This window comes from Microtus oregoni, unplaced genomic scaffold (assembly GCF_018167655.1).
Source record: "Microtus oregoni isolate MIOR12 unplaced genomic scaffold, Mior012 000060F_ref0000265, whole genome shotgun sequence".
NCBI lineage: Eukaryota > Metazoa > Chordata > Mammalia > Rodentia > Cricetidae > Microtus > Microtus oregoni.
The window spans coordinates 6,943,742-6,958,093 of NW_024543870.1; the positions used below are offsets into that span (position 1 = coordinate 6,943,742).

At 40.4% G+C, this 14,352-nt stretch overlaps 1 protein-coding gene across 5 annotated transcripts in view; it reads right to left on the minus strand.

The window, feature by feature from the left end:
• Positions 1–14,352, minus strand: part of Cerkl (ceramide kinase like) — a 126,821-nt gene that overhangs the window by 31,616 nt on the left and 80,853 nt on the right. For 4 of the 5 annotated variants that reach the window (XR_005973241.1, XR_005973242.1, XR_005973240.1 and 1 more), the window contains exon 6: positions 12,028–12,170. The exons of the other annotated variant lie outside the window; for it this stretch is intronic. Coding sequence is in view for 1 of the 4 variants with exons in the window: in XM_041639798.1 (XP_041495732.1) it covers positions 12,028–12,170 (143 nt within the window). In the remaining 3 variants the exon portion in view is untranslated. The remainder of the gene's footprint in view (positions 1–12,027; positions 12,171–14,352) is intronic. 5 annotated transcript variants of the gene reach the window in all.

Consider the following 14,352-nt stretch of genomic DNA (forward strand, 5'->3'; position numbering starts at 1 on the left):
ACTATAAATGGAGAAAACAAAATTTTCCAGGATAAAAACAAATTTAAACAATACGCAGCCACAAATCCAGCCTTACAGAAAGTAATTGAAGGAAAATCACTAACCAAGGAGTCCAACAATGACCACAATAACTCAGACATCTAGAGACCCTTCACCAACACAAAACAAAGAAGGGAAACACACAAACTCTACGACTAAAAAAAAAATGACCGGAGTTAACAACCACTGGTCATTAATATCACTTAATGTCAATGGACTCAACTCACCTATAAAAAGGCACAGGCTAAGAGATTGGATAAGAAAACAGGATCCAACATTCTGCTGTTTACAAGAAACACACCTCAACCACAAAGACAGGCACCTACTCAGAGTAAAGGGCTGGGAAAAGGCCTATCAAGCAAATGGACCTAAGAAACAGGCAGGTGTGGCCATACTAATCTCTAACAAAGTTGACTTTAAACTTAAATCAATCAGAAGAGATGGAGAGGGGCATTTTATACTCATAACAGGAACAGTTCATCAGGATGAAGTCTCAATCCTGAACATCTATGCCCCTAATATAAAAGCACCCACGTACATAAAAGAAACATTGCTAAAATTCAAGGCAGCCATCAAACCGCACACACTAATAGTAGGAGACTTCAACACTCCTCTCTCACCAATGGACAGGTCAATCAGACAGGAACCTAACAGAGAAATAAGAGAATTAGTGGAGGTAATGAACCAAATGGACTTAACAGACATCTATAGAACATTCCATCCAAATAGGAAAGAATATACCTTCTTCTCTGCAGCTCATGGAACCTTCTCGAAAATCGACCACATAGTCGGTAACAAAGCAAACATCCACAGTTACAAAAAAATATTAGTAACCACCTGTGTCTTATCAGATCACCATGGATTAAAGTTAGAATTCAACAATAATGCTACGCCCAGAAAGCATAGAAAGTCATGGAAACTGAACAGTCAACTATTGAACCATAGCTGGATTAAGGAAGAAATAAAGAAAGAAATTAAAGTCTTCCTGGAATTCAATGAAAATAAAGAAACAACATACTCAAACTTATGGGACACTATGAAAGCAGTCCTAAGAGGAAAGTTCATAGCACTAAGTGCCCACTTAAAGAAAACAGAGAAAGCTCACATTGGAGACTTAACAGCCCACCTGAAAGCTCTAGAAAAAAAAGAAGCAGACTCACCTAGGAGGAGTAGAAGACTGGAAATAATCAAAATGAGGGCTGAAATCAACAAAATAGAAACACAGAAAACAATACAAAAAATCAATGAAACAAAAAGCTGGTTCCTGGAGAAAATCAACAAGATTGACAAACCACTATCCAAGCTAATCAAACGGCAGAGAGAGAATTTGCAAATTAATAAGATCAGAAATGAAAAGGGGGACATAACCACAGACACAGAGGAAATTCAGAGAATCATTAGATCTTACTACAAAAGCCTATATGCCACAAAATTGGAAAATGTAAAGGAAATGGATACCTTCTTAGATAAATATCATATACCAAAGTTAAATCAGGACCTGGTGAACAATCTAAATAGACCTGTTAGTCGCGAAGAATTAGAAGAGGTTATCAAAAACCTCCCTACCAAAAAAAGCCCAGGACCAGATGGTTTCAATGCGGAATTCTACCAGATCTTCCAAGAAGATCTAATACCTATACTCCTTAATGTATTCCACAAGATAGAAACAGAAGGGTCATTACCAAACTCCTTTTATGAAGCCACAATTACTCTGATACCAAAACCACTCAAAGACTCAACCAGGAAAGAGAACTACAGGCCAATCTCACTCATGAATATCGACGCAAAAATCCTCAACAAAATACTGGCAAATTGAATCCAAGAACACATCCGAAAAATTATCCATTATGATCAAGTAGGCTTCATTCCTGAGATGCAGGGCTGGTTCAACATACGAAAATCTATCAATGTAATCCAGCATATAAATAAACTGAAAGAAAAAAACCATATGATCATTTCATTAGATGCTGAAAAAGCATTTGACAAAATTCAACATCCATTTATGTTAAAAGTCTTGGAGAGATTAGGGATACAAGGGTCATACCTAAATATAATAAAAGCTATATACAGCAAGCCGACAGCTAACATCAAATTAAACGGAGAGAAACTCAAAGCCATCCCACTTAACTCAGGAACACGACAAGGCTGTCCACTCTCGCCATACCTCTTCAATATAGTGCTTGAAGTTCTAGCAATAGCAATAAGACAACATAATGGAATCAAGGGGATTCGAATTGGAAAGGAAGAAGTTAAACTTTCGTTATTTGCAGATGATATGATAGTCTACATAAGCGACCCCAAAAACTCCACCAAAGAACTCCTACAGCTGATAAATAGCTTTAGTAATGTGGCAGGATACAAGATCAACTCCAAAAAATCAGTCTCCCTCTTATACACAAAGGATATGGAAGCAGAGAGGGAAATCAGAGAAGCTTCACCATTCACAATAGCCAAAAACAGCATAAAATATCTTGGGGTACATCTAACCAAGGAAGTGAAAGATCTATTTGACAAGAACTTTAAGGCATTGAAGAAAGAAATTGAAGAGGATACCAAAAAATGGATGGACCTCCCTTGCTCTTGGATTGGGAGGATCAACATAGTAAAAATGGCAATTCTACCAAAGGCTATTTATAGATTCAATGCAATCCCCATCAAGATCCCATCAAAATTCTTCACAGATCTGGAGAGGACAATAATCAACTTTATATGGAAAAACAAAAAACCCAGGATAGCCAAAACAATCCTATACAATAAAGGATCTTCTGGTGGCATTACCATCCCTGACTTCAAACTCTATTACAGAGCTACAGTAATGAAAACAGTGTGGTACTGGCATAAAAACAGAGAAGTCGACCAATGGAATCGTATAGAAGACCCGGATTTTATCCCACAAACCTATGAACACCTGATTTTCGATAAAGGAGCTAAAAGTATAAAATGGAAGAAAGAAAGCATCTTCAACAAATGGTGCTGGCACAACTGGATGTCATCTTGTAGAAGAATGAAAATAGACCCTTATCTATCACCGTGCACAAAACTCAAGTCCAAATGGATTAAAGACCTCAATATCAGCCCGAACACACTGAACCTGATAGAAGAGAAAGTGGGAAGTACCCTACAGGAGCTGGGCACAGGAGATCGCTTCCTATGTATAACCCCAGAAGCACAGACATTAAGGGCAACATTGAATAAATGGGACCTACTTAAACTGAGAAGCTTCTGTAAAGCAAAGGACATAGTCAATAAGACACAAAGGCAACCTACTGATTGGGAGAAGATCTTCACCAACCCCACAACAGACAAAGGTCTGATCTCCAAAATATATAAAGAACTCAAGAAACTAGACTTTAAAATGCTAATTAACCCAATTAAAAAATGGGGCACTGAACTGAACAGAGAATTCTCAGCAGAGGAAGTTCAAATGGCCAAAAGACACTTAAAGTCGTGCTCAACTTCCTTAGCAATCAGGGAAATGCAAATCAAAACAACTTTGAGATATCATCTTACACCTGTCAGAATGGCTAAAGTCAAAAACACCAAGGATAACCTTTGCTGGAGAGGCTGTGGAGGAACGGGTACCCTCATCCATTGCTGGTGGGAATGCCATCTTGTGCAACCACTGTGGAAGTCAGTGTTTCGGTTTCTCAGGAAATTCGGGATCAACTTACCCCTGGACCCAGCAATACCACTCCTGGGAATATACCCAAGAGATGCTCTATCATATGACAAAAGCATTTGTTCAACTATGTTCATAGCAGTATTATTTGTAATAGCCAGAACCTGGAAACAACCTAGATGCCCTTCAATGGAAGAATGGATGAAGAAAGTATGGAATATATACACGCTAGAGTACTACGCTGCGGTAAAAAACAATGACTTCTCGAATTTTGCAGGCAAATGGATGGAAATAGAAAACACTATCCTGAGTGAGGTGTCCCAGACCCAAAAAGATGAACATGGGATGTACTCGCTCATAATTGGTTTCTAGCCATAAATTAGGGCCACGGAGTCTACAATAGGTGAACCTAAAGAAGCTAAGTAAGAAGGTGAACCCAAGGAAAAACATATAGTTATCCTCTTGGCTAAGGGAAGTAGACCCAATTGCCGGGGAGAAAATTAGGATCTTGGGGGTGGGGTGGGATGGGGGTAAGGGGAGATGGGGAGAGAAAAGGTAGAAGGGAAGGAGGGGGGACTTGGGGAATCAGGAGAATTGGGATAAAGGAAAGGTGGATAGGGGAGCACGGAACCACAATTCTTAGTTAAGGGAACCACTTTAGGGTGAGCAAGAGATTTGACCCTAGAGGGGCTCCCAAGTGCCCAACATGAGGTTCCCAGTTAGTTCCTTGGGTAGCTGAGGATTGGGAACCTGAAATGACCCTATCCGAGAGCAATACTGACGAATATCTTGCATATCATCATAGAACCTTCATCTGGTGATGGATGGAGACAGAGACAGAGACCCACACTGGAGCACTGGACTGAGCTCCCAAGGTCCCAATGAGGAGCAGAAGGAGGGAGAACATGAGCAAAGAAGTCGGGACCACGAGGCGTGCACCCACCCACTGAGACAGTGGAGCTGATCTACTGGGAGCTCACCAAGGCCAGCTGGACTGTGACCGAAAAAGCATGGGATAAAACCGGACTCTCTGAACATGGCGAACAATGAGGGCTGATGAGACGCCAAGGACAATGGCACGGGGTTTTGATCCTACTTAATGTGCTGGCTTTGTGGAAGCCTAGCCAGTTTGGATGTTCACCTTCCTAGATATGGACGGAGGGGGGAGGACCTAGGACTTACCACAGGGCAGGGAACCTGGACTGCTCTGTGGACTGGAGAGGGAGGGGGAGAGGAGTGGGGGGAGGGGGAGAAGGGTGGGAGGAGGGGGAGAAGGGTGGGAGGAGGGGGAGGGAAATGGGAGGCTGGGAGGAGGTGGAAACTTGTGTTTTGTTTATGTTTTTTTTTTCTTCTTTTCTTAATAAAAAAATTATTAAAAAAAAATACATTATCGCCGGGCGGTGGTGGCGCACGCCTTTAATCCCAGCACTCGGGAGGCAGAGGCAGGTGGATCTCTGTGAGTTCGAGGCCAGCCTGGTCTACAAGAGCTAGTGCCAGGACAGGCTCCAAAGCTACAGAGAAACCCTGTCTCGGAAAGCCTTAAAAAAAAAAAAAAGAAAAAAAATACATTATCATTGTAAACTCTGACAGGCATGTTCAAAATACATTCTGTGAAAATTAGAGGGAAATTCTCACTTCAAATAGGTTTCCTTTCATATCTGAGACAAAAACTGTTCCATGTGAAGAAAATATTTAACTTGATTATTATCCTCTAAAAATGTGTACACAGAATATAATTTCTGATTTTCATAATTATTTGGATGATTCAAAATACTCCAGGATTCTTCCATCTACCCACAGAAAGGGAAAGCTCCCCAGTGAAGGCCCTGTGATGTTTCTGTATGACCCAAATCATACACGCTTGCTTCCAAAGGGGGAAGGAACAAATCCTCATCTCCAGGCTGGTAAAGGCATTAGAAAGTATGGGAAGAGGTTGAATTGGGCAACAGGTAGAAGTGAATTTTCGCCAAGAACTGTGCAGCCTGGGCCTGTTGCGCACTCATCACCGAGCCAGGGCATTTCTGTGACCATGAGCAAGGGCTCCAGCTGTGTCACCTGTGACTATGTCCTTGGGTGTTCATTTGCAGAAGCTGCAGAATCTCTACGACTACCACCGTCAACGAAGATATCGTCAAAATAAGCCTTATGCCACTCAGCATTGAACAACAGTGAGCACATTTTATTTACTAATGAACAATAAGCATGATCAAATCAGAACCCTAGCCACAACAACGCAGGCACCACCAAAGTTCAACTTACTGACTGCTAACATCATTCTGACTGAGTGACCAAAACCAAGATACATTCTGGTTCTAATTACTTAAAATGTGGCAACTGACTGTTTACTGACTGGTGCTCGCTGGGAACAGAACAAAAATATCAATCTCACCAGTTCTATTCAAAATCATCCTAAGAGCTTTGTTCTGAACAGTTAGTCAAGAGGGCTATATAAAGAAACTGGAAAGGAAGGAGTTAAATTGTCACTGGTGTAAATAACATGATCACTTGGAAAACCCCAAAGACTTTGACTTCAGTAAGGTTGCAGGAAACAAAATTTATATATATATACATACACACACACATATATATACATATGTGTGTGTATACATATATATGTATATATGTGTGTATGTACATATATATAGTGTTTTTATTTACTTATAGCAAAATGTCATAAATAAATCAAGACAATAAAGCCATCTGCAAATACTACCAAAGATACTTAGGAGCAAATTTCTATAAAGAAATAAAGGACTTGAAAACTTAAAGTTATAAACATCAATGAAAGAGGCTGAAGCTCGTATAAAATAAATGCATACATCTCTTGTGTTCACAAACTAGGAGAGATAATCCTGCTAAAATATCCATAGTATCCTAAACAGTCCCTCTCAAAGGATCCAAAGCAATCTCCATGGAAATTACACAGTTTATCACAGAAACAATTTTTAAAAAAAAAAAAAAAAAAAAGACCAGACTCCAAGTATCTACCAAAATCTTGAGAGAAGAACAAAGCTTGTGGAGGCAATATACACCTTCAAAATCAGCTGTGAAACTAAAGTCATCGAAACAGCATACTGTTGACATTAAAACAGGTATACTTATCAGCAGAATATAATACAAATACCCTAAATGGAAAACTCCCATACTTATGGTGAACTGATATTCTACAGATTAAACACACACAAAACAACAAAAGGAAGTTACAGTCACTAAGACTGGACACTTGGTGTCCACGTGCAGGAGAATGAAATTAGACTCTCACATAGCTTGTACACTATGACAGTGGATTCGATACTGGCAGACCTTCAGTGAGAGACAGCAGAGTGGGGGACTCCGTGCTGCTGTTCGAATCCCCAAAGTACAGGTGATTAAGAGCAAAACTGTACGCATACATATACCCCACTGAAAAGCTTCTGCACACATCAAGAGACTCTCAGTGGAGTTGAAGATAGCCTGGTGATGTGTGACAATGTGGGCAGATGGACAAACTTGTAGGATATTATGTCAGCTAAATACAACAGGTATGAAGAAACAGACACTGTAAAAATCTTAGCAGGGAGTAGGTGACAGTGGTGGAGAGTGGAGAGCCACGCTGGCCAAGGAGGCAAAGTGCAGGTTAGAGAGAATAACAAGAGTTCCATTGTAAAATATGCTGACGACAGTTAACGTGGAACATACATGAAAACTACTAAGAGAAGAATCCATTTTCTCACACATAAGAAAATTATAAATACATAAGGGAGTGAATATAGTAATTAGTCCAAATTAGTCATTCCACGATGCCTAGATATTCCAAAACGTGCTGTACATAGCCATGGACAGCTTTTAGTCAATTTAAAAATAAGTGGGGAAAAGCCACTTAAATCAACCATGCCAGAAATAAACTAACTTAAAAAAAATGTGTTTCCCAGGCCCCACTTTAGATATAGAGTCAGTCTGCAGTTTCTAAGATGCCCAGGTGAATTTTCTAGAGGCGCAGTCTATGAAGAAGCAGCAGCAACATCACCTGGTGCCTAGGTTCCACCCCCTACCTGTTGTATGAATTGAGTGTGTGCGTGAGCACACAGAGCAGGGCAGGTAAGTGTTTGAACAAACGCTCACCATGATTTTTGCGCTCTCAGTCTGCAAACAAGTCGCCTAGAAACACTCGTGAGACCTTTGGTATGAACTCCCCATGAACTTTTGGAGTTTACTGCCTGGGTGTTATTCACATGATTCATGATGAATCAATTATTCAGAAGGGGAAAATTGTTCTTTTCTTGCTGCATCAAATGTACAGTAAAGGCTTTGGAGAGAAGACACACTTAGACAGGGGTCTTTAGTATTATTGTTCGCAGTATTGCATGACATCATTTCCTCCATTCCTGAGGTTGAAGAGGGCTGTAAGAGCTATCTTCCAGAAAGGCCTTAAGATACTTAATGGGATTCCGCGGCACACAATAGCTAAGGACATGAATCATGACTCAAGAAAGGGAAGACAGCTCCCTATGAGCTTGAAGTGTGATGAGTACTCAAGCAATATCCTTTTGAAATGCCGAAATCAGTTTGCTCCCTGACCTGTCAAGTGGTCCAACCATCCTCCAACGTGGTTGAGTTGTCATAGGAAGCAAGACCACATCATTCATCATCTAATCATCAAGGCGTTACCTTAATCGTTGAATGTGACTTTCTTTAGCACGCTGAAGAAAACACAAAAGTTCATGAGAAGGTGCGCCTGACATTAAAAAATTACAGATAGTATTATTACCCTCCAGGAACGTGGAGACTATTTGAAAAGATGTCGGCAATAAAGAACACTACACTGTTCACATGAATAGCAGAGGGTAAACATTTTAATTAGCAGGAAACATTATTTTTCTGAACACTACCAGCAACTTTGCCCACCAGCCCCTCCCCCACACCTGCTGAAATGTGCTAAAAACAAAGACCTGGGGTGAGCTGGGGGGGGGCAGCTGTTCTTGAAAGAGAAAGTGAAACCCTTACTGATAAAGTACTAGGCATCATGCACAGAAAAAAATAAACAAATGAATGAATAAATAAGTAAATAAATAAATAGATAAATAAATGAAAAAATTGTCCTTGGAAGTGCAAGCTCTTCTGCAGAACAATTAACTTAATTAACCAGACAGCATGAATATTCATAAGGCGGTTAATGTCTCCTACATCCAGGCAGATAAATGTGCTGTAATGACTTCCTAGTCAAGCATATCTAAAATTCTCATGGAAGCAGCACCTACACATCGGTTCTTTGCCTTAAATCTAGAAATTAACAGTCCCTCGGCAATATTTTATTTTCCCCAAATTAATTGGAAAGCATGAAATTTATTTATGCAAACTCTACAGGAATCTATGATTCAGAGCCATCAGTGTGTGGATTAAGTCTTGTCTTACAACAACTGGATTGCTTCTTTATTTTTATGTCCTCTCAGGCTTCTCTCGCTATCCCCCATTCCCTTCTAATCGGACTCTGTCTGTATAGTTCCTCAGTGCCAGTTCCCATAGCAACAAACACAATTCCTAATAGCCAGCAGTTCAAATACAGGCTTTCCCACATCGGATACATTTGAGTCTGAGGATAATTCAGCAGCTTAATCTGTTGGCTCAGTGGAGTAATTTACTAAACCCTCTCCCTCTGGGTGTCTCTCTCCAGGAGGCTAATGGCTTCAAAGGTAGGCTGTCTCCTCATGGGCAGCTTGGAAACTTCCTGCCTAGCTCTTGTTCCCATTCTTCATCAAAAGCCCTGACTAGGCATAGCATTCTCGTATTAAACGACCCTTCCTATTAGACAGAATTAGCAAGGCACAACTCCTAGTCAACAGCCAGAGTTTGGCAGCCTGCTGTATCTTCCAAACAAAAAGATCACAACGCCATTCCTGGAAAAAGCCACTGAAAAACGGGCTATTTTCAAATTGTAAATAGGCTTTGAAATGAGGGGAAAAATCCCCAATGCCTCAACATTATGCGTTTGTAAAAATTGGTTACATATGATAGACATAAAGATAATGACCAATTTTTATAAGCAGCTCCTTTCCATGTCAAGCGCACGCTTCTGAGAAACTGCCCTATGCATTCCTGAGCCTCGGTGGTTAGTGGATGGCCTCAGAGTCAAGTGCTAATGAGAACAGCAGCAGCCTGGGCACACAGACTGCCAGAAGAGCCCACCAGCTACGAGCAGAACTGCTAAAACGACACTGAAGGGTCAAAACCAAACGGCATGAAACAATGGCCCAAACTGCATCTCCCTCCCTTACAGTCAAGGCTGCTTTATTATCTTCTTGGAGACCATTATTCCTTTTGGTCTTGCTTTAAACTGTCAGGATGTATTAGAATCTCTCTTCCCCTTTCAATTAGTGGCTTTGTGAAAAACTTTTTACTCTACAAAGGCATTTGGATCTGTTCTGATTTGCTTTTGTTTAAAAAATGGTATTTCTATAGGTATCTACTGAATAACTTATATACTTGCAAAATCACAGATATGCTTTACAATAATAAAACCCTAAAGCTAATTCCTTAGGGAACCACTTACATGTTAAACACGTAAGGAGAGCTACTGCAATTCTAAATGTTTGGCATGGCGATGGTTATTACACAGAGCGTTGAATTTTCTTTTAAACACACACATTTTTTGTTTTCATAAGAGAAAATGTATTTTACTGGTTTTGTCTATGATTTTTTAATTGGTTAGTTTTTTGTCAGCTTGAGAGAAGCCAGTTATTTGGGCAGAGGGAATGTCAACGAAAAGTCTCCAGCCACAATGAGCTGTGGGCATTTTCTTGATTGAGGACGGATGTGAGAGAGGCCAGTTCACCGTATGTAATGTCACCATTGGACAGGTGGGCTGGAGGCTATAACAAAGCAGGCCAGTCTGCAGCATTCCTCCATGGCCTCCGCTTCACTGGCTGCCTCTAGGCTCTTGCCTCAAGTTCCTGCCATGACTTCCTTTCATACTAGACTACAAGCTATACGCTGGCTGAAATAGAACATTTTCTCCTCAGGGTGCTTTTGGTCATGGTGTTTTATCACAGCAATCGAAACTGTAATCTTTTAAAATGAAAAAACTAGCAAATTCCCTCTATTATTGCTCAATGGAATGAGTGAATTATGTACATAACAGCATATTCTTTTCTTAACCATACATTATTTTGCCCTGTTTCCCTTGCTTCAACCTCTGCTTTCTCCACAAGATATTCTGTACCCTGCATCCAAATTAATGCTCTTGAACTATGCTCCATTGCATGGTTTCCCCGATATGAAGTATACCATATCTCTCTTCTGCTTCTCAGGTCAAACTCAGACCCCTTTCTGTGGCATGTCTGCACAGTGTCCACCAACTGGCCCGCCAGTGCACGATCATCTCCCATCAAAGCCTTCTTTTCTTTGCCTCAAGTGTTCCCAGTGTTCGCCTTTGCTTTAATTACGGTGGAGGCTATAGTTTAAGTGTTCTGTGTATTCACTCAACTTAATAAACATTATTGCATACTCCCTGTGCTAAGGTACCAGGGATGTGCTTGGGATAAGAGATGAGGACTGGAAGGAGTTTGCCCTCCAGAACCTCAGATCTCTTTTCAGGCACAAGAGTTCCCTATTAAAGTTAGAGTCGTCCAAGGTTGCACATTTTACCTCACAGGACCCTGTAAACACCGTAGGCAGAGTAGCCTGATTTTGAAACTTCTCATCTGGTTCTGGGGGTCATTAGGCCTTTTCATAATGAAATAAAAATTCCACCGATAATTACTTAGGTGCCATATATCCTTTGAACACCCCAGACTTCATAGTACAGTGATCTTGTAATCACGTGGGTGTTATACAGGATTCCCCTAATAGAGATTAGGAAAAAAAAATGAGGCCAAAAGATTAAATGTCTTGCCCCAAGTTTTACATTTGCTGTGGAAATGCTGGACGATGCGTGACGCTGTCGAAGAATTTGTACATTTGAGTATCATTAGGAGGTAGGAAGTGGAATTACAGAAGAGAATATTGTTTGGGTTTGTTTTTGTCAACAGGACACAAGCTAGCACTGTCTTGGAAGAAGGATTCTCCACATCAGATTGGCCTGTAGGCAGGTCTGTGGGATATGAAGTATTTTCATTAATGATATGGATAGCTCAGCCCACTGTGGTTGAAGCCAGCCTTAAAAAGTTGGTACCCAGTTGTAAAGGTAGCTGAAGAAGTCATGGAGAAAAAGCTAGTAGGCAGCATTCTTCTATGTCTCTGCTTCCGTCCTTGCCTTGGCTTCTCTAAGTGATGGGCTATAAACTAGCTCTAAGATGAAATGAGCCCTTTTCTCCCCAGCTGGGTTTTGGTCATAGCAATAGAAAGCAAACCAGGGGGGGGGCAATTTAGTGAATCTGTGGGGGGCTACTCCTTGCCTGCTGGTATTAGGCCAAGTGGAAGCTGAGCTCTCGTGGGAGTCAGGAGGTGGTCCATCTCTACACCAGCATCCTTCTGAGCTCTGAGGAGCAGGGCATGGGCGGCTTCACTAGCAGATCCATCTCCACCAACACAGACAATGCTGGGAACACAGAAGCAAGCAGAAGAAAGCTGATTAGTTGATATTGAGGAAATCCAGAATTTAAAACATTTTCTAACCTTACTTACATAGTATATGGGACTGTGTAGTGGATAGGATCACTCAAAATAACCTCAAGCCTTTAGTAAGGGATAATGAATGACTCAGAAGACACAGCACTACACAGATACAAATACTTTACAAAACCAGACCCTCCACAGTGCTCCATAGACAAAATAGTTACAAGGGTTTAAACAGAGAACATTCCAACTCACATCTAACCAGCATGTGTTTGTTCACATCCAAAGCATGTCAAACCAAGTTTTTGAACTCTGTCGGGTTTCAAATTTTTTCCATGAGATTTCTCAATGTCTTATGAACTTTGTTAATCCTTATCCATGACTATGTACATGTTGTGTGTGATCTACAAGGACCATATAAACCCTTCCTTTCAAAAGATATAATTTAGCTTGAAAGAGTTTGATTCTTAGATGCTTAGGATGGCAACCCATGACCACACATGAAACCACCACAGGTGTGTAAGAGTCAGAGGAGATCATTCCACGAGTATTCCCTAGACAATAAATGAGGATATAACCTGGGAAATGTTGTCATGATACAGATGTTAGGAGAATGCTTTGCAATGAATCCAAATGATAACTATAACAACAGAACAAGAGTGAATAAGTGCCATTGTGAATACCAGCTAGTGGCTATGACTGTCTACATATCCGACACTGTTCTCAACTGTTGACTCTCTGGGTGTTAACTTCCTTAAGTGATAGCTGTAGACACTAGATATTGACAGCCTCAATTCACAGATCAGGAAGCTAAGGCGTAGAGAGATTAAGTAGATTTCCCGTGGTCACCCACTTTAAGTATCCATACTATCATTCAATAGAACGTTCTAACTTTCTTTTTTCTATGTAAGAAATACAAAGACCGTAGCCTTACGGGAACTTTACTACTTTGAAATCAATTTGAACCAGAAAAGTCAAGATGAAATAGAATGAGTTAGAAAGGAATAAATATATAGCTCAATAAAAACAAAAATAAAGTACCAGAAATTAACAGATTAAAAAAAAAAGGAACACATATAACGACTCATGTCAACAACTACTAGATCACGGTTAACGCTCACTGTCAACTTGACTGGGTTTAGGATCACAATGGATATATACTTTTGGTCAAGTATGTATTTCTAGGGGAGATGGTGTGGGTAGCACCATCCTATAGGCTGTCGTCCCTGACTGGATACAAATAGAAGTGAGCTGAGAACCAGAATTCATCCTTCTCTGGAAACAATGTGAACTGCAGTCTGACACCCCTGCTGCCCTGCCTTCCCACCATGAAGATGCTACCACCTTCAAACTGTAAGCCAAATCAAACCGTTCCTTCCTTAAGCTGATTTCTTAAAATGCCCAGGTGATTTTTACCACAGCAAAGAGGAGAAATGGCTAACCACATTGCTCAGATTACATCACGTATATGACACAAACCCAATGCATGTTTAATATACAAGCACCATGGAACGGGATACTACAGGGAAAGAAAAACATCATCCTTTTGCCATAAGCCACTCTACCACTGAAGAGCTACTCGAGTGACCCCTTTGCATCTGAGAAGTCTTGCTGTTCTCAGGATGAGTAAACTTTGTCACTGGCCTCAGTAGAATGATTCTAGAAAAGTGGAATCAGGGTGTACATTTCTTTCCATTTCTAAAAGAAGAATAACAAAGGACTTTAAGGGACTGCTTGCATATCTTCTATCACAACCAATATTATCTTTGAAATGTTGAATTTCAGGTTGTTTTTTTTTTATTTTTGGGTCAGGGTTTGGCTTTAAAAACACTTACTTGCTATAACAAATACCAAAGTCAACCTGAGAAAATGTCAGTGCTAGTCATGTAACATCTACATTATAGTTTATATATCTCATAGTATTATGAACAAAATAATGCTGCTATGTAATCCAGAAAATTACACACACACACACACACACACACACAGAGAGAGAGAGAGAGAGAGAGAGAGAGAGAGGAAAAGCAAACATTAGTATACTAACAATAACATAAACAGTACAGGTTGTTTTAACGGTGTTCATCTTACAGTGAATGCAACTGCCACAGCTTCACGTCTCTTCTTTGCCCTTACATAACTATTTTTAATGAGACCATGGAAATAGG